The following is a 20331-nucleotide window of genomic DNA, read 5'->3' on the forward strand; positions in this document are numbered from 1 at the left end:
TTAATTTTGGATTGCCTAACTAATTACTTGAAAATTTTTGCTTTATTAAGGTGCATAGCTTTTCTCCTAATGCTGTTGATTTAACAAAAATATAGTGCCATTATACAGATTAATATATAATTTCTGACATAGGGAAAACAAATACTAAGACTATTCAGACAGAAATAGGGAAATAGGACAGTGTGAAGGCCTAATGTTAAGATCAGTGCGAAAAAGACAAATATTTGACCACAGGGATATTGTGATTTATAAGAAATATGTATTTGTCATTCAGATGACCACACTGTCTTTTTCATATAGGTCTTCATCCACAGTACACAGTTCACAGCTGCTAAAACCCTTGGGATTTCCTAAGAGATGTGGAGTAATAAGGGTTTCTCTTCTTATGTTAATGATAGGACTTTTGGAAAGCCCCTTAGGATGGGGGCTGGTTGCGAGGGGAGCCAACCTTGTGATTAGAGAGATGGAACTTTCATTCCCCACCCCTCCCCACCACCTCTGTAGGTTGAACCAATTACCAAAGGCCAGTGATTTAATAAATCATGATTTTGTAATAAAGCCTCCACTAAAACCCAAAAGGACAGGGTTCAGAGAACTTCCAGGTTGGCGAACACTTGGAGTTGTTTACTTGGGAGGGGAGTGTATGCCCAGAAAGGGCATGGAAGCCCTGTGCCTTTCTCCATACCTTGCCCTGTGCATCTCTTCCACTGGGCATCTCCTTAGTTATACCCTCATATAATAAACTGGAAATCTAGTAAGTAAAATGTTTCCCTCAGTTCTGTGAGCTGAACTTGCAAATTAATCAAACCCAAGAAGATCCTTGGAAACTCCAATCTATAGCTGGTCTGTCAGAAGCACAGGTAATAAACTTGGCTTGCAACTAGCATCTGAAGTGCGGGTGGGGGAGTTAGGACTGAACTCTTCACTTGGAGGATCTGTCTCCAGGTAGTGTCAGAATTGAGCTGAATCGTAGGACATCCTGCTGGTAACTAGAGAATTGTTTGTTGGTGTGGGAAATACCCTCCCCATGTTGGAATTGGTACCAGAGCCCGTTTAACCACATACTTAGGTCTCCAGGCATCACTTGAAATTTTTTATTTTTTATTTATTTTTTGAGAATGTTCTGTTATAAACAATTGATTCAAGGCAACTGTGTTTCTCAAAGTAACTTCTTTATGTAGCCTCTTTTCTATACAGACTTTTATCTTTTTCTATGAGCTTTCTGGTTTGATGGTATGTTTGTATGTTTGGAATTACGTATATGCTAGATGGAACCTGCTATCTTAGGTCATACCATGGATTGTTCAGTAGGGACACTATAATAACAGCTTTTAGTTAAGAAGGGAAGTGTGTGTGTGTGTGTGTGTGTGTGTGTGTGTGTGTGTTGCATGTCTATTTCGGGGTCACAATGAGTTGATATTGTTTATGATACTGATACTGCTTATCTTTGATTGAAGATCAGTAAAAAGTCATTTAAATTGTTTTAAATTCAAAGTAGCATTAATCTGTATTTCTTCATTTTTGTCCTAACGTAGCAATTTTAACACATCCATTTTGTCTGTAGGATTGGAGTTGACCTTACAGCATTTAAAAGCCAAAACCAAAAAATAACTCTCCGTGGCGTTTTAGTAAATTCATATATGCAGAAGGTTCATAGGAATTGTTTTGTCCAGTGCATACAGGAGTTTCTGCCATGATGCCCTATATATTTTGACAAACCTTGAGGACTGCAAAATCATGCAATGAAAGTAATAAAGCTTTTTGGGGCAAAATGGATGGATGGGGCAGACTACTAAAAATCCATGGAACTCTGCTCGTGAGTGCTAACTAAAACCAGTAGGAATTCTAATATAAAAGAAAAGACTAGCATTTGTGTACCTTGTATTACCACCAATCTTTGGAGTCTTAAACCCTGAGCTCTAGCCTCCTCCCTGTTGTAGGGGTTGTAGGTTCTGGAAGGGCATTGCTTCCAAAAGACTCTTCATTAAAATTACAAATCGAATGCAAGGTGTGTAGCCTTCTTCATCAATCCGTTGTTTGAACACAGGTGGGCATTTATTTATTTATTTATTTATTTTTTGCAGCTTCTTCATCTGCACCGGCAGCTTTGCTAAATAGGTTAATTTAGCAGAAAGAGTAACAATTCCTGAAACTGCTAAATCAAACACTATTTATAAGAAAGAAAAGTATTCTTTTAGATTTTCGAGGTTTTTTTCTTAAAATACTCATTTTTCACTAAGGTTTTGTCTCTAATTTTGAAAAAGCTTGTTCCAGTTGCCTTAAAACATTAATGTGCTAGGAAAAATCATGTTATGCCAATATGACTTCCTTTGATACCAGCCTCAGAAGTAATTCACAGCAAAGGAAGATACATTGTAGCAGAACAGACTATATTTGTTTGGTTGGATTTATAAAATTGCATAGAGTGAATGGCAGGTGAGTGTTAGTTTTGGAATCAGACCAAGCTTTGAATTCTGGCTCTGCCATTTAAATGTCACTTTCTGCAAGTTACTTGATTTCCTGAAGCCTCAATTTCTGTATTTATAAAATAGAATTGTTATACTACCTATAGAGTTGGTATTAAGTAAATGAGATAATACAAGACAATCTTTTTTACACACTAAGTTTAAATTTTAGCTGATATAATTCAGAATATTATTCAGACATACATATATGTCATATATATATGATATAACATATACCACTACCAAGGAGTATTTTCAGCAAGTTTTAACATTTTCAATAATTTTTACATTTTTATCAGTTTTATTTATTAAAATACAAGAAGACACAGATTATGTTTTTATCAAATGTGGGTCACAAGGAAAGGGAATGTATAAAATATAGTAAATGAGATTTGTATTTTCATTTTTTGGCAAAGATTTGCCTAGGAAACTGATGAAATGGTCAGAGTATGCAGAAGCTGTGATTATATTTAGGCTCCTATGATGTGAAGGGGTTACAAACAGAGTTTTCCGCTTAGCTTACAATAGGGACAAACCTTTTTTCCATTTAAATGCCATTGAAAGTTTTATATTTTTGCCTATGACATGTAGTGGTTTTTGAGGATTATATTCTCTTCCAATATAGAGTTGGAATAGAACTCCATTTAAAACTTATCATTGAGTCTCTTTTGAATTGATATTGCCTATTGACATTTTTATTTCTGAAGTTAAAAATATCCCGTCTGTGAACTGTTTGGAATCATGCAGTGAAATATTTTCAACAAATTTTATTCACGGTCATTTCTTGAAAACCTGGCAGAAGGCAAGAATTTTGAACACCCTAAGTTTTGTAAAAGATGAGTTAAGAAAGTTTAGTCCTCAGTAGTTTGGGCTGTAGTGCAGAATCTATCATTGCTCATGACTGTAGGGTGCAAGGAGAATACTTTGCTCCTATAATAGACACGTTTCACAAGGAACCTGGAGGTACAGGAAAAGAAATTCATTCAGACTGGGGGTTTTAGCAAAGCTTCAGGAAGGATTTCTTCGTTCTCCTCTTTTTAAACTTCTAAATTATGCTAGAGGAAGATGAGTTTTGGAAATCTGGAGGCAGGAGATTTTGTTCAGGACTATGTATGTACTGACTCTGTCCTCTGCCCTTCCCAGTAGGGATGTGATTCTCTTTGGAGACAGATAAAGATTCAAAAGCCAGGAGTGCCAGTGTTTACACACATTCCTTTGAATGGAAGAAAATAGAAAGTCAAGTGAAAGGTCAGCCTGAGTAGTGGCCTAGTGAGAATGCTGTTTTCTCAGCTCTGCTATAGCTGAACCTGAGTGTAGTACTGACCAGTGTGAGTGCCAAGGCAAATCTGTGCCAAGATAGGCTGCCTGTGCTTTTCCATATGGCCACTGCCACTCAGTTAGGTTCAGTATCATTCCTAAATAGAGTAGGAACTAAATCAGGCCAGAGAGATCAGGAGAGTCTGTCTGACCGGTCTGTAGGCTCTTCCTGTTTGTTTGTAACCTACTGCAATGTTACACAGTTAATACAAGAATATATTCCTATACCATTACTATGATGGTTTAGAAGTCTCCACTTCTGCTCCCTTCCTCGGAGGTAACCACTGTTAAAAATTTGGGATATATTCCAGACAATTTTCTGTGTACTTAACACGTTTACTGTACACACATACAGTTTTGGTTTTCTTCTGGGCAGATGGACTCATAGTCATATCTTATGTTTATTTTTAAAATGTAATGGTAATTCTTGAGTTTTTGGCCATGTATTTAGGATTACTTCACTCCTTTTTTAAAACTGTGTGGTAGTCCATATCCACAGTATAGGTGTAATGGAATTTATTTAGCCACTTCCCGTTTGGTGTACAACTAGATTTCTCTTTGAGGAACAACACTGTAGTAAATATCTTTGTGTGGCACATATGCATGGATATTTTTGTAGGACATACTTACAATTGGAATTGCAAGGATACATACACATTTATAGTTTTGATAGATGCTGCCAAATTGTTCTCCAAAAGCTTACTTACACCCATATATATAGCCGTATATGAAAGTTGGTGAATAAATTTCAATGGGAATGGAAACAAAGGGGATTCTGCACAGAGAAAGAAGCATGAGTAAAAGCAGGGAGGCAGGAGAGCCTAGTGGGTATGGTGAGGAAACGGAGTAGAGAATCTGATGTAGAATATAGGAAATAAGAAGGGCTTGTGGAAGATGAGTCCGGAAAGGCGGGCTGGACCAAATAACAGTATTTTTATTTAAAAAAAAATTTTTAATGTTTTTATTTATTATTGAGAGCCAGAGAGCATGAGCATGGGACGGGCAGAGAGAGGAGACAGAATCTGAAGGAGGCTTCAGGCTCTGAGCTGTCAGCACAGAGCCCCAACGCAGGGCTGGAACTCACAAACCGCGAGATCCTGACCTGAGCTGAAGTCGGACGCTTAACCGATTGAACCACCCAGGCGCCCCAACAAAGCATTTTCAGAACTTTAAACTTGAGTAGACAATGGAACCCTTTCAAAAGGTTTTCATATGAGCTGTATTTTAAGAGCAGGAACTGTGAAGTCTAGGTTTTACGGATGGAAGATTGGCTATGAGGCTGTTACAGTGATCATATGCTATAATGAAGACTGCAGCATTAGAAATGAGAGGAAGAAATCAGATTCAAGCAGTGGTACAGATTTAAAATCAGTGTGTTAAGTATTAGTGGCTTAGGATGAGAAGGTAAAAGATTGAATGTTGTAGCTCTCTGAGTGCATAGGTGGCACCTTTTATGAAGATAACAAAAATAGAGAAATCGGTTTGGGAAAAACCTGGGTTTGAGAAAATAAGGGAAATTTTTATTAAAATATAAGGAATAAGATAAGTTACTATCCACTGATACATTTCTGTAAGGTGTGTTCAGGCTTTTTAATTGTGGTAAAATATACATAAAATTTACAAAACCTAAAATTTGAGGTTTTAACCATTCTTAAATGTATAGTTCACTGTTATGAAGTACATTCATACTGTTGTATAGCTGTTACCACCATCTATCTCCAGAGCTTTCATCTTCCCGAATTGAACCCATTAAACATTTAAGTGTCCATTCCACCCTACCCTGAGCCCGGGTAAGTAAATTCATAATCGTGATTCAGCTTTTTTGTCTCTATGAATTTGACTGCTTCAAGTCCCTCCTATAAGTAGAGTCATACAGTATTTGTACTTCTGTGACTGGTTTATTTCACTTAGGATAATGTCTTTTAGCATCCATTTTATAGCATGCGTCAGAATTTCTTTCCTTTTTATGGCAAAATAGTATTCCACTGTGTGCATGTACATTTAAAAAATCTATCCATCTGCCAGTGGACACTTGGGTTGTTTTTGTTGGGTTTTTTGGGGGGAGGGGGGAGGACTTATTTGTTTTATTAGAGTGTGAATACAGTAAAATTGAATTTGATAAAACTGTACAACCATGGTACTCTTGTGTAGATCCACTATTAGAAGATAGTGTTTGTTGCCACAAGGATGATTACAAAAGATCTCACTTTGTACAACTCGCATATATCATGGCTACTGAAAAAATAACCCAAAATGTTGATCCTACCAGTGGTTAGATGCCGTGATGATCCACGGTATAGCATAAACTGGCTTTCGAGGACCTCAGGCTTTTAGTATCGTTATTGGAAAATTGTGAGGATTAGGCAGTATGTACAAAATTTTGTACACTTTGAAGTGCCCAAAACAGAGAGAAGGTGTTGTGATAGATGTTATAGCCTGCTTAACTGAAGAGCTATATTTGAAAGAATTTTGAATTATTAAGTAGATGAAATAAAATAGTTCCTGCATCTGATGAAATGACCTAAGTGACACGGGTTTCATAGAATAGAGGTGAATGAGTTGCCATCAGGAAGGTGTTACCTGCTAATTGTGAAAATGTCTCCAGAATCTTGATTATTCTGTCATAATAATCTTCTAATTGAAATTACGATGAGCACAGAGAGGTGAGAATAAGTGTATGAGGGAGATTCTTTGTTCTTTTTATTCACTGCTCTCTAGAAAACATATATTCACTTTCCTTGTTCTCTGTAGTCCAGTGCTTTCTGGCAGAGTTGTAATTATAGGCCCGCCATCTGAATTACAACTTTCATTAATACATTTCAATGCAGTTCCATTTTAGGAAAACGAGTTGTTTTGGAACTCATTCACATATGTTTTTCCTTGATGTTCCTTTTCTATGAAAACATATACCCACACATATTGTTCTATGTCAGACTTGGAAAACATTTGGCATTGTAAAATTGAAAAGCATGAAGGGAATACAAAATATAGACGAAGATGGTAAATGGAAAATTAAAACAACAGATTAAAAAGAATCTCTGAAGACTTAAGCTAGTTCTTCCTATGATGGCTAAAGTTAGAGGACAGCTCCTTAGTTTTAATAATTTCCTTCAGTTTCACTGTAAAAGGTAAGCTAATGGAAGGTAATTGGTAATTTAAATGAGATGCTTAACATTTAGAAAGCACTCTGTAAAGTGGTCCATTAAACTTATTTGTTTCTCATCTGTGGTTTGAGGCACTTTAGTAGCTGGAGAGCATCAGGTAATAGGTTGCTGTTCTTAGCTGAAGTTACCTTTATTGTTTGACCTCTACAGTGTTTAACTATGGATTATCTCCCTTAAATTAGTCTGTTATTAGACATTTTCTTAAATATTCTTAACCACATCTTTTATTTAATACTGACATTTGCAGATGGCACAGGATGCGTAATTAAAATACTAAGATTATCAGAACACTTGTCTAATAAAGAATACTCTGACCTCATCAGTTTTTTTTTAAATCCAACTGCAAGAAAGAACTAACTTGACGTGTCACATCTCCTACCCTTGGCAGAAAGTTCTGATAAACTGTAATAAACTCTATTAGAATATCTGAGCATATCCAGTTTATGTATGTCCAAATCAAGACTGCTGAAACCTCCCTTATGGTAACTTCATCCTTTGGGTTTTTTAGGCTAGAAGAGACCTTGGAGTCGCCATTGCCTCTTCCTTTTTTCCTCTAACTCCACCATGCAGTGTGTCAGCCGATGTTGTTAGTTTTGTCTTTAAAATACGCCCAGGGGTACCTGGGTGGCTCAGTTGGTTGATGAGCCTCAGGCCAGGATCACAGGATCATGAGATCAAGCCCCGTGTGGAGCCTGCTTAAGATATTCTTTCTCTCTCTCTGCCCCCCCCCCCACACCCTCCTTCCCCATCCCCCTGCCCCTCTCCTGCACACACATGGATGCATTCTCTCTTTCCTCTAAAAAGTTGTAAAGTATGCCCATAGTTTCCGTCATGTGTGACATTTCCGCCACTTCCACCCTGGTGTCAGGCTCCGTGGTCTTTACCTACATAGTTCCAGTTTCTACCTAATTTGTCTCTGCTTCTTCTTCCCTTAAGTCTTGCCATCTAGATTCTCTGCTCACTAGCCAGGCTTATGCTGATCTTCCTTGGCTTAGATCTTAATCATCCTCGACTCAGAATTTAGAATAAAAAGCTGAGGTCTTTGTGACCCATGGTAGCCCCAAGAACGTGTGCATGCACACCCCACCCACTCAAACTCACACAGCGTCTCCTCAGATCTATGGTCCTGCAGTCTCTGCGTTCTAGCCACCCTGGTCTCCTGCATCAGGGGCCCTGGACCTGCCACTTTCATCACCTCCTTCAGGTCTTTGCTCAAATACGACCTTAGTGAGGGTTTATTTAAAATTGCACCCCGTATCCTGTATTCCTTGTCCTTTCCTTCTCTTTCTCTCCATAGCATTTACCACCATACGGAATTCTTAATTACAGTGTTAACTCTGTGCTACCAAGGATTTTGGTGTGATTTGTGTACTGAAGTATCCTTAGTGCTTAGAAAGGGCTGCCACGTTGTAGTTCAAAAAGTTGTTGATCTAATGAGTTTGTCAAGAGAAAAGAGAGAATGCTTGAAGGAATGAATTAGAGCCACAGACTGGATCATCGTCTGCATAATTGGAATAAACATTAAGTGTGAAAATTTTTTCAAACTTAAATCATAAGTACTTCTTGAACATTAAATTAAAACATTACTAGGAAAGTGTTTTATTTTGATTCTAGAATTGTGGCATTGGCAGACATTGTAACTGATTCCCAAATTGTGCTTCCAAAGTCAGTAAATGTTTATGTCTCCTCAGGCAGGCAGTGTTTTTTAGATGCTTTCATATGTAACTACTGCAGTTTTGTGCTGGTATTAATCACAGAGAGATTGTGATTGGTGAGACAGTACATGTTCAGTGTCCAATCTGTGACTTCTGACTCGACATGCAGAACTTGATTACACGTTCTTGTATCACTCATGACAATGTGCTCTTTTCAAGTTACCAAAATTTGCATTTTATTGTAAACAAAAAGAGACCTAAGCAACTCAGCTGAAGGAGATAATAGAAACTCAGTACACCCATAAACACTTTTATAAATATACATAAAAAGTACAAAGAAAGTAGAGGTAAATTTGATTCAGGCTCTTTAGCACTTCTTAGTTTCCTCCCAAGTCCTAGAATGGAAGGAAGCTTCTGTTGATTTGCTTGTTCTGAATAAGTGTATCATTGTGTTTATGAGCTGATTTACTTTACTACTACCACCACTACTTTTGCTTTCCTAGCATCCTTTACTCAGCACTTTTGAACTATTATTTTTTCATGTCCCTCTCCATCCCCCCCCCCGCCGCCCCAGCTTTGGTCTTGGGGACAGGTAACAATTTGCTAACACCAATCCATTTGAAAAAGGATAGAGGTGTGTGTGTGTGTGTGTGTGTGTGTGTGTGTGTGTACTCTGTCATCTAGAATTCTAGCAAAAATATGGAGGCATATTTTTTGAACCCTGAGTGTTTACTATTATAAGAGTAGCAGCAGCCTCAGGCACTTTGATGGAAGTTTTTATCTATGTTACTGAAGATTATTAGGATATACATTTTAGGAAAAAAGTTTTCCCAGTTGGGAGTTCCTCAAAAGTAAAATTAGTTGAATAGTCCATTTTCCAAAATTGCTATATTACAATGTCTTTTAGTTATTGAGCCTTGTTGATCCTGAGTTTAGCCACCTAGCTATAGGTTCTGATGTCCCCTTATCCCTAATTGGAAAAGGAATTACAATTTTATTATCAGGACGGGAATCAGAATAGTTTATGATTCTTGGAGAGATTCTTTGAAAATTATTCAAAGTAAGGTTTAACTTTAGGTTTAAAATTGTCATTAGCACTGGCAAAAACTACGGTTGAAATTCCTAGAATGTGTGGTTTTCATACTTTTGATAATAGCAGTGGTTAATTTTCTGTCATTATGTGACACGATTGTTTCCAAGAGTTGGTTGACAGAAACTGTTTAAAATTCAAGTGTCTATTGGGGCGCCTGGGTGGCTTAGTCGGTTAAGCGTCCGACTTTCGCTTAGGTCATGATCTCGCGGCTCGTGGGTTCAAGCCCCGCATCGGGCTCTGTGCTGACTGCCAGCTCAGAGCCTGGAGCCTGTTTCAGTCTGTGACTCCCTCTCTCTCTGACCCTCCCCTGCTCATGCTGTCTCTCCCTCTCTCTCCTAGAAATAAATAAAACATTAAAAAAAAAAAAAATTAAAAAAAAAAATTCAAGTGTCTATAGAACACATCCTGTAAATTATATTGCGTAATTTAAAAGACTTAGCTTCATCAATTCCATTTATGTAAAAATACCAACTTGGCTCAGTATGTCATATGTTGTAGGTACCGAAAACATTTAAAAAACTTGTTTTTCATTTCTGGTCTCACATTTCTTTTTTCTCTCTCCTTTATTCTTTTTTTTTTTTTTAAATGTTTATTTATTTAGAACACACGAGTCAGGGAGGGGCAGAGAAAGAGGGAAAGAGAATCCCAAGCAGGCTCCACACTGTCAGCACAGAGCCCAATGTGGGGCTCGATCTCATAATCCTGAGATCATGACCTGAGCTGAAATCAAGAGTTGGAACGCTGAACACTCTGAGCCATCCAGACTCTCCTTTATTCTTACATTGTCATGTGATGTTAAAGTCTGTTTTACGTACTGCCCTTGCACTTTGGGGGTCATGTGCAGAGGTCCAGAGATCTGAAACACCGTGATGTGTTCTGAGAAATCTGTAAGTCCCACTGTGGCTAGAACACACATTATTTGTATGGGTAGGAGAAAGCAGGAGGGTGGAGCAGGAAAAGACCCTGCGGGAATGCAGTTGCCCAGCTAAACACCAAACCCAGACACCTGTATTCTTTCACACTTTTCTTAATTTTGTGTTCTTTTCTTGCCCAAACTTAATTTCTTCAGGAGTCTACCTAGGTATGTTAAAAGCTGGCAAATTTCTGTATCACCTTTTAATGATCTCTTAAATTTTTCTGTTGAGATTTCTGGTCATTTAAGAGTAAAGAATAGAATTTTAAAAAAGAAGTAAACAAAATATGTGACAGATTAAAGACTTTTTGGAGTATTTTCTGACCTTAGATTCTTGATTTAATGGGTAAATTTTCTTGCCCCTTATTTAGAAACATAAAGTTGAAGGACAAAAATAAAGGAGAATTAAGAGTCTGTGATTTAGAAAGTGACCTTCTAGTTGTCATGAAATTGATTTATTGGGTTACAACTAGCATTTAAATTAAATCATGACAGAATAGGATACGATAATCTACCTGAGTGTGTATCAGGTTAATCTTCCTGAGTATGTATAAAAACCTACTTTTGGTGATGGTAAACAAAGTTTGGAAAACTCTTACTTCATATTTATGTATGCTCTTAGCATTTCTATCTGTATTTTAAAGATAGTATCCATTCATTTATTCAGGTATTTGAGAATCCACTGCTTCTCTTTATCATCCTGTCTCCTATTCATTTAGGCAGTGCTATGTGCCAGATACCATTTGAAAGCGCTTTTTTCCACGTATTATATTTTTTTCTTCAATTATACAACTGGTATTTTCATGCCAATTTTTCGAAAGGAAAAGCTCAGGTGCCTAGTGATTAACTTGCTTGAAGTTGCATAGCCTGTAAGTTGTGGATCTGGGGTTCAAATTCAGACCCAGGCTGTCTTTTCTTCAGAGCCGACTCTTCTGACCACCAGGCTTTCTTGTCACCTGTGTGTGAAGATGCCTCTCTGACACTGTGATAAGTGCCAGAGGTATGTCTGAAATGGTTCTTGATATTTAGATACTTATAAATGTTGTATTTATAATTTTCTACATTTGTTATAAAATATAAATATATAAAACATATATAATGTGGAAAAACACCATATATAATTAAGTAACCATACATAATTAGCCTATTACCATGTTATAAATTTCAGTATTATCAACTGTTATTTCCATTGTGTGGATATGCCATAATTTAACTATTGCTGTGTTGTTGGAAAGGAATTCGCATTCCTTTCTTAGGAAGTAATATTGCAGTGAACATCAGAATGTGTTCATTATTGTCATTTCAGATTACTATGTGAAGCTGTTTATAAAAGCCTAAATATTTGAAGGTACTGGCATCTGTTTCTAAGTTTTTGAAGTTTATGCTTTAGCAGTAGTGCTAATATACCTTCATAAGCATTGTATTCAGTAGTTGCAAACAAAACAAAATTCAGTAGTCATAAATGGTGTCCTGTGTCAGACTATCATCTTTTAAAGTCTCTGTTGTCCTTAATATTGTCGTTGCAGTATGTATAAGCCCTTCCCAAATATTTTCTTTCATTTACTCAAATGCTTGTATACCTACTATGTTTTAGAGCATATCAGACATCCCCTCCATCAGGAACATTCTTTGTTTTGTTGTTAATCATGTATCCAAAATGTCATATATGACATTTTCACATACTTAGGTTATTAGTGCCTAGTTTGTTCCAGGTCCTTGGTAGATAATGGATTCAAAAAGATAAAGACAACAGCGTCCCTATTGGACATAGCATGGTGAAGGAGACTCTCGCAACTGGCATGGAAATATATTTGTCTCTCTTATAAGTGTGAAATATTTTGTAGACAGTTGCATAGAGTTTTTAATTAAAACACACTAATTTTGGGGCACCTGGGTGGCTCAGTCGGTTAAGCGTTTGACTTTGGCTCAGGTCACAATCTCATGGTTCATGGGTTCGAGCCCTGCGTCGGGCTCTGTGCTGACAGACCCCTCAGAGCCTGGAGCCTGCTTCAGATTCTGTGTCTCCCTCTCTCTCTGCCCCTCCCCTGCTCGCACTCTGTCTCTGTCTCTCTCTGTCTCATAAATAAATAAACATTAAAAAAAGTTAAAAAAATAAATTAAAAACACTAATTTTACAATAAAAAGTATATAGTTGCACATCAGAATTTCTGATGGGCATTCCTATTATAATCTGCTGTTTTGTGTATTAATACTTGTAAAATACAGAAGGGTTAGTGTTATTACTGATGAAGATATTTTTAAAAAGACCTTTTAAGTTTTTTTATTGTTAGAGCTTGACTCTTAAAATGTAGTAATTCTGCAAGATTTTATTTCAGCAGTGTAAAAAAATGGTTTCTTTGAGTTATCTAATTGGTTACCAAACAGTGGCTGGAGTAGTGGTGTTGATCACTTCTGCAGTTAGTTGTGGAATGTAGTGTGGATGCATGGTTTCCATTCAGATTTGAAATTGCTTAGGAGTTTCCTTTCCTGTACTTGGGGGGTTTTTTCTCGGTGCTTTTTGTTTCTCTTTTAGTTTAATGATGTTTTGAAGTATTGGAGGGAGCTGTCCATCTACTTTTGGGGGGGGTTGTTTTGTTTGTATTTTTAATTACTGATAAACTGACTGAATGGCCTCCCCTCTCTCAGCTAATAAATCTCTCTTTCCATGAGGATAATACTGGTAGCAGTTTATGAGACAGGGCCCATTTGGGAAAATGTGGCAGTGTACCCTCTCCCCCCCGCCCCCCCAAGTAGGCTCCACACTTAACATGAGGCTTGAACTCATGACCCTGCAATCAAGAGTCACATGCTCTACTGACTGAGCCAGCCGGGCACCCTAGCAGTGTACCCTCTTAAGGAAAATACTTTTCATTGCTCATTTTTCTTTGGTCATCTAAAATTCATATTGATAACTACTGTGATTTCCAAGCCCTCTTTAAAAGATCTTTAAGTGTGTAATTTCATGAAAATATTAGATTTCATTTGTAGGAATCAAATGGAGTTTCTGATTTGTGTGTGTGTGTGTGTATATATGATTTTAATCCTTAATGACATGATAAAATGTGTATATAGTCTTGTGTTAAACCATAGCTACAGACCCATTTACAAACGTGGAGCGGGTTTTGAATGAAGAAGGCTTTGTAAAATTAAATTATTATAACAGCCAGGTTGAAAAAAAAACATAAGCGTTGGACTTGATTTCTTCTGAATTATTCTGGAAGATAGGTTGATGTAGCAGATTGCTTAAATAATCTCTGAGCCCCATCTCCTCGCTGTAGACGGAGGCGGCTCCTCAGTGTCAGGAGTGGTAGACCAGGATGGCAGAGCAGCAGGTGCTGTGCACATTATGCTGGCATAATGTCAAACGATGTTAGCCTCATGACCATCCCTTTCCCCAGCAATATTCTGCAACAGTATTGTAGCAGAGAAGTGCTGAAATTGTAGCTCGATCTAGATTTAAGTCCTCGCTCTTTTACTGCTTGCTTTCTTGGGTCAGTCATCCGACCACAGAATGTCCATTTTCTCCTCTGTAAAATAAGGTTCTAAAAATGAAATGACACAATGAGTAAGTGCTTCAGACATAGGCTTTTATTCTTTTTTATCTAATGTATTTATACTTTGCCTTATTTCCCAGTAGTTGACATTAATTTTTATGTGCAGGGAAGGAGCTGTACCTCAGGAATATCAACCTAATAGTTGTGTGTAGGGTGCATTTATTTGGAGGAGCAGAGTGTAGGAAGCAATGCGAGTGCCCTTCCAGGGAGTTGTAACATATATAGACCCGTTAAGAGGCCTTCAGGTGAAGTGAGAAGGGTCAGGGGGTTTCACTGAGTGGTAAAACAATCTGTGTAAAAAGAAGACTGTGGGTATAGTGATTTCACTGGACCAGGTCCCTTGATTGTGTTCATTAGTTTCTTCCTGCCTACTCTGGTAGCATTCTTTTCCTATGTGCAATTCTGCCACCACTGTCCACTTTCTGAAGCTTTGACCTGTATTTTATAATCTGCATTCTCCACAACCTGCAATAAATATAAATCTCAAAAATATGTAATTTTCTGACATTGGACTTTGAAAGGTTTCCATCAGTTGAATCCACTTTTGCAAGCAGGAAATAGTTCCACTTTCTCCTTAGCACAGACTTTTTCGTGCTGGCTAGGAAATTTTGTCATTTTTTCCCTTTCTTGTCTTTTACCTTCACATAAGCTGTTCCACAGACCCAGAGCATAACAGACCTCTTCCAGGGACTGTTTTTCTTTGGAAGCCCTTTTTATGGCTTGCTTTTATTTAAAATTTCCTTATCAGTCATCCTAAAGTAACTTTAATTGCTTTATGACTAATGCATATTGATTGTCAGTTAGTTTTGCTTTCTTTGTGTGGCTGGAGTCTTCCTTCTGGTAACTGTTACAGATTGCCAAACTTGAGGCAAAAGTAGAGTGAATTCTTAGATTTAAAATGTGGAATATAAACCTGTATCATTTTAATAATGAAATGTTTTGAGTATTTTTATATGAGAAAGGTGGGTGGGAGTGAGGAGAGAGGGACAGAAGCCTGCCGGTCACAGAGCGGCAGTTCCCCTTGATAGTGAGCCATCTGTTGTTCATTGACACGTGCATACTCTTAATAAAAGGAAGCTTTACAAACTGGAGCTCTTTTCATCTTCCGTAGATGACTTCCATAGAATTAAAAAGTGTTAGCAATATTAGCATCAGGGGGGACAGGACCCTCTGCTGTACTCATTAATGAGTTCCCTTTTATACAGGTTGTGTGGGGTATTTCCAGCTCTCATTCAACACAGAGTAGAAGAGTTGGTCAATCAGAGGCACCTACCAAGTGTTCAGACCTGTCTTAATGTTATTTTCATTCCTTGAAAACTGAAGAATCAATTGGGGCAAAGAGATTTTGTGGGGTTTTGATGGATCACCATAAAGCCAAAGCTGTTACTCCCCAACTACTAAGCATGCATTCCTTCTCCTTCATAATGAGGGTTCACATTAAAAATGACAGTGTTACGTAGTAGTAGCAGCAGCTTTGTTTCTCTTAGTCATGGCAGCAGTTAACAGTGCACCAGTGGCTTCACATACCAACACTTAAGTCCTTATTTTTTGTTTTTGTTTTTAAGTCATTGAAATTATGAGACTATCATTCAAATGGAAGCATTGTAGTTCTTCCGGAACCATTATGATCTCAAAAGGAAAGGAGAATGATTCAGATACACTGGCTGAGGTGTTTTGAGGTGCATCGAAGTGTTCCAAGCTGTGACTTACCTTAACATGTTCTTGAAGTACCATGGCGTGGATTAAAAGGTATGCTTTAGAAATCTCCCAGTGACCCCAGGGTCATGGATAGAATGAATTCTCTCATGATTCTATATTTAATTATCACATATATTAAAAGATTTTAATATTTAGATTACAGATATGGTTATGGATTTATGGTGATAGTATTTTTTTGTTGTTGTTTAAAAAAAAAAAAACCATGTATCATAAGCTTGATAAAGGACTCCCCCCCACCCCACCCCCCACACACCCTAGGATATGGTTATAGAAGACACTGGGATAGATATTTTGCTTGGGTTTTAATAGTGATGGGCTGTGATTTCTTTTGCCAGATAGTTTAGGTATCATTCATGTATTAGTCTGTAATTAGCTCTATGGTCTGCATCATAGACTAGTTTGTCTGCAGTGCTGTCATTTCATGGCCTGAACAGGAAATAGTGGGATAAACGCTTCAGTTACAGCCTTAATTTGACTAAACTAAATATTGCTTACTTGGACCACTTATAGTTTGTGCTTGTTTTTGTCGTTTACAAAGAGTTTTTCCTGAGAGGAAAACGAGTGACTTCTTATGAACAGTGATTATTATTGCTTCTCTAATGTATAAATGCAATTAATCATTCACGTGTTTGTGGCATGCAGTCCCACTGTTATTTGTGGTTGCTAATAGTGGTAATTCTAGGCTTCATATTACCCACCTATCCATCAAAAATTGTTACGGTTTTTGTGTTCTTAACATTTTATTTGACTGATGTAGTCAAAACCACTTTTAATTATTTGAAACCTTGGAAACCTCCTACTTTTGTATGGTGTGCTTCCTACTAAATGTTTGCTTAAGGATGGTGGAAGTGAATAAACCCAGGAAGAACGTGGAGTTTATTAATGTTGTAGTGGGTTCAGAATTCTTCAGCTTTTAGGTAATGAAGGAAAATATGTTGGGAAAGTTACAGTTTAAATTATGGATAGGTAAATTTAATAGAAATACACTAGCGCAGTCTGTAATTTTTATCAGTTGGGCTACCTTATGTTAAGATCTTTTGACAGGTCAGCAGTTAAATTCTAAGTGGAATTTAGTTATTAAACATAGGACAGAACTGCTTTATGTTAAATTCTAGCCTATAATGATAGCAATCTCATCAAGTTTTGAGGTAAAGTTGGCTGCTTATTAACCAAGGCAGTCGTTCAGTTCAATAGTATCTACTCTCCAAAAAGATCTTTTCGACATGGGTTGGAGATGATATTCAATACATTGTTTATGAAATATATTTCTTTACAATATTTGCTACTTCAGCTTTAAAAATCTCTTTTTGGGCAGTAGTACTTGGGCATCTGTTTGTATCGTTTTAACTCCACAGAGGATTCTTGATGCAGAGACCAGAGTTGGGAACTCCTGTACCCTTTGGAAAAGTTTGTAACTTAGTGGTTAAAAGCTTAGACTCTAGTGCCAACTGACCTGTGTTTCAGATCTAATGCTTAGTTTATTATTTTGACAGATATTGTAAAAATGATATGGAAAAAAGTTTATATATTAAAAATACAATAACATAAGTATATATAATTATATAATTTATGTTAATGCATTTTATATGTGTATATATGTGTGTATATGCACATATACGTATCTATATATAGGTTATATATCTATGTATCGAAATAAATTATACACACAGTGCTGGGTAGGAAGCCATTGTTAGACTAACAGTGGTGATAATTTTTTTTAATAGCTTGTCAAGTTGGCTTCCATATAAACCCAGTGCTCATCCCCACAAGTGCCCTCCTCCATGCCCATCACCCCCCTTCCTCCCTCCCCCACCCCCATCATCCCTCAGTTTCTTCTCGGCATTCAAGAGTCTCTGATGGTTTGCCTCCCTCCCTCTCCCCCACTATTTTTCGCCTTCTTCTCCCCCATGGTCCTCCATTAAGTTCCTCTTAATCCTCCTATATGTGCAAACATATGGTATTTGTCCTTCTCTGCCTGACTTATTTCGCTCAGCATAACACCATCAAGGTCCATCCATGTTGCTACACATGGCCAGATTTCATTCTTTCTCATTGCCATGTAGTATTACAATGGTGATAATTAAATGCCAGATCAGTAACTTGGTTTTGGGGAGGGGGGTGCTATTAACATTTTTTTCTTACCTTGAGTCTTAAACTTTCTCAATCTTCCTGGAGCTGAATGAACAATCACTATTTGGTTGATGCTTTCAAATTCTTTGGGCTTTTTCTCATCAGTGGAAGGTGGTTACTAGAGACTGTTGATGTATTTTTGGTCTTCTAATTCTGCCAGGTAGATTGGTGCATCTTCTAAAGGCTATGTTTTTCAAATTGCAGGTTTCAACCCATTCATTAGTGGGTCAAGAAATTGATTTAATGGGCAAGGATCAGCATTAAGACACATATTAGAATAGAAAATAAAATATCAGAGAACTATAGAGAGATATAGAGAGATATTTTATATAGAGATATAAAATATCAGGACAATAGAAAAGAGTATTTAAGGAATATTTTGTTTCAAGTTTTTAAAATGCTGAAATAAAATATATACACACTTATATTTATGTTGATTGGATTGTTTTAGTCCCACTAAGTGTATGCCTACCATAGTCACAGATGCTGTTGGTTCTATTTTGTTTCGCCTTGCCAAGAAATAACCAGGATACAGTCTAGTCTTTGGCTTGTATTGGTATGCCATGTCCTATATCACCTTCAAGGATCCCCTTACCATCCCTTTCATTTGAAGGAAGGTTATTATAGGAGAGTATCTAAGGAGTAGAGGAGAATAGGAGAACATAATAGCTTCTGAGTGGCATTAATCAAGGATGTTTCACCAAGGAGAGTGATCTCTAGTATTGTGCCCCGTGGCATACATTCTGGTATTTATCTATCATTAATAGATCAGTGATTTTCAAACTGCCAATGGTAGCCTATTCTGGAGTCAAATTAATAAGTTACTACCTTTTCCCCCTAATTAAATGAAGTGGAAAAGAACAGAATAGCAAACGTCATTAATGTATCCCACAATATGGCTTTGTAAAACTTTTGTTTTAGGGGTATATATATGTGACAGATTGCAGAGACCTAAGTACTGGTAAACATCAGTTGGGAAACTGTATGAAACTCAGTCTTACAACTCTAGATTGCCAAATTGACCCCAGCCAGAAAAGACTTCAGATATCTATAAAAGGATTATCGCTCAGTCAGTAGTCTTATCTCTGATGGTAGGTTATAGTTAATGAGCTGTGAAAAAAAAATTTTTTTTTAAAGAAAGATCATGTGTGCAGGGGAGGGGGGGGGAGAGAGAGAGAGAGAGAGAGAGAGAGAGAGAGAGAGGGGGAGAATCTTATACAGGTTCCATGCTCATCACAGAGCCCTGTGCAGGGCTTGGTCCCATGACCCCCAGTATCATGACCTGAGCCAAAATCAAGAGCCACCCAGGCACCCCTTTGTCTTTGTTTTTTTGTCGTGTTATTGGTATGTGTGCACAGGTGTGAGCTTGCCCTGGTAAATATTTAAAGTTTCCTAGGTAAGAAATTTATAATAATTACTACTTGAGGAGGAATTTACCCTTACTTTGCATTTATGAAAGTGACCCATACAATTAAAAAAAAAAAACTGATGATATATATGAAAACCCACCCAATTCATTTTCTAATTCCTTATATGTTAGGGCTGTGCATATTATAGGTGCTGCTTTAATTCAGAAGATAGATACAAGTTTAATGTTGCAAAAAGATTAAGCATAAATCAGATCTATGACAATACTTAGTGTAGTTAAATGTTAGAGCTTTTATTTTTTTGGATTAGTGCCTGTGCCTATCACAGTGTCCTCCTAACAGGCAGATATTTGTTTTATAGATTTATTGAAGATGTTCACAGAGTTTCTGGTGAATATTTTATTTATTTTTAAAAAACTTTTTTAATGTTTATTTATTTTTGAGACAGAGAGAGAGCATGACCTGGGGAGGGGCAGAGAGAGGGGGAGACACAGAATCTGAAATAGGCTCCAGGCTCTGAGCTGTCAGCACAGAGCCCGATGCGGGGCTCGAACCCACGGACTGCAAGATCATGACCTGAGCCAAAGTCGGATGCCTAACCAACTGAGCCACTCAGGCGCCCCTCTGGTGAACATTTTAAAATAAAGCTTCAAAGTAGGACAATATCAGCATGTGTATGTTTTAGGACTGTGTCTAAAGTACAGTTTCTTTTCTCTCTAGAAAACAATAAGAGAGTGAAGACTTCTGGTAAATTGTTTCATAGCAATGGAATTTGTATATTAGTTTTCTACACTTGGGAGTTGAAAAATGGAAGAAATCTTTGCCAGAATAGAAGGCCAAAAGATGATAAGTATAATTCATCTTCCTTTGCAAGTTCTTGGAATTTGAGTCAGACATACATAGTTCCTGCTCTGAATTGGATGATATGCTAAACTTAGAAATCATGTTTTGAAA

General features: G+C 37.3%; 1 protein-coding gene across 5 annotated transcripts in view; it reads left to right on the top strand.

Moving 5' to 3' along the window:
• RBPJ (recombination signal binding protein for immunoglobulin kappa J region) overlaps nucleotides 1–20331 on the top strand; it is a 100434-nt gene that overhangs the window by 19446 nt on the left and 60657 nt on the right. Inside the window, exon 2 of one of the 5 annotated variants that reach the window (XM_039236655.1) lies at nucleotides 15727–15910. The exons of the other annotated variants lie outside the window; for them this stretch is intronic. Coding sequence (XP_039092586.1) covers nucleotides 15894–15910 — 17 coding nt within the window. The 5' untranslated portion in view covers nucleotides 15727–15893. The remainder of the gene's footprint in view (nucleotides 1–15726; nucleotides 15911–20331) is intronic. 5 annotated transcript variants of the gene reach the window in all.

This window comes from Hyaena hyaena, unplaced genomic scaffold, assembly GCF_003009895.1.
Source record: "Hyaena hyaena isolate Hyena2069 unplaced genomic scaffold, ASM300989v1 scaffold_114, whole genome shotgun sequence".
Lineage (NCBI taxonomy): Eukaryota > Metazoa > Chordata > Mammalia > Carnivora > Hyaenidae > Hyaena > Hyaena hyaena.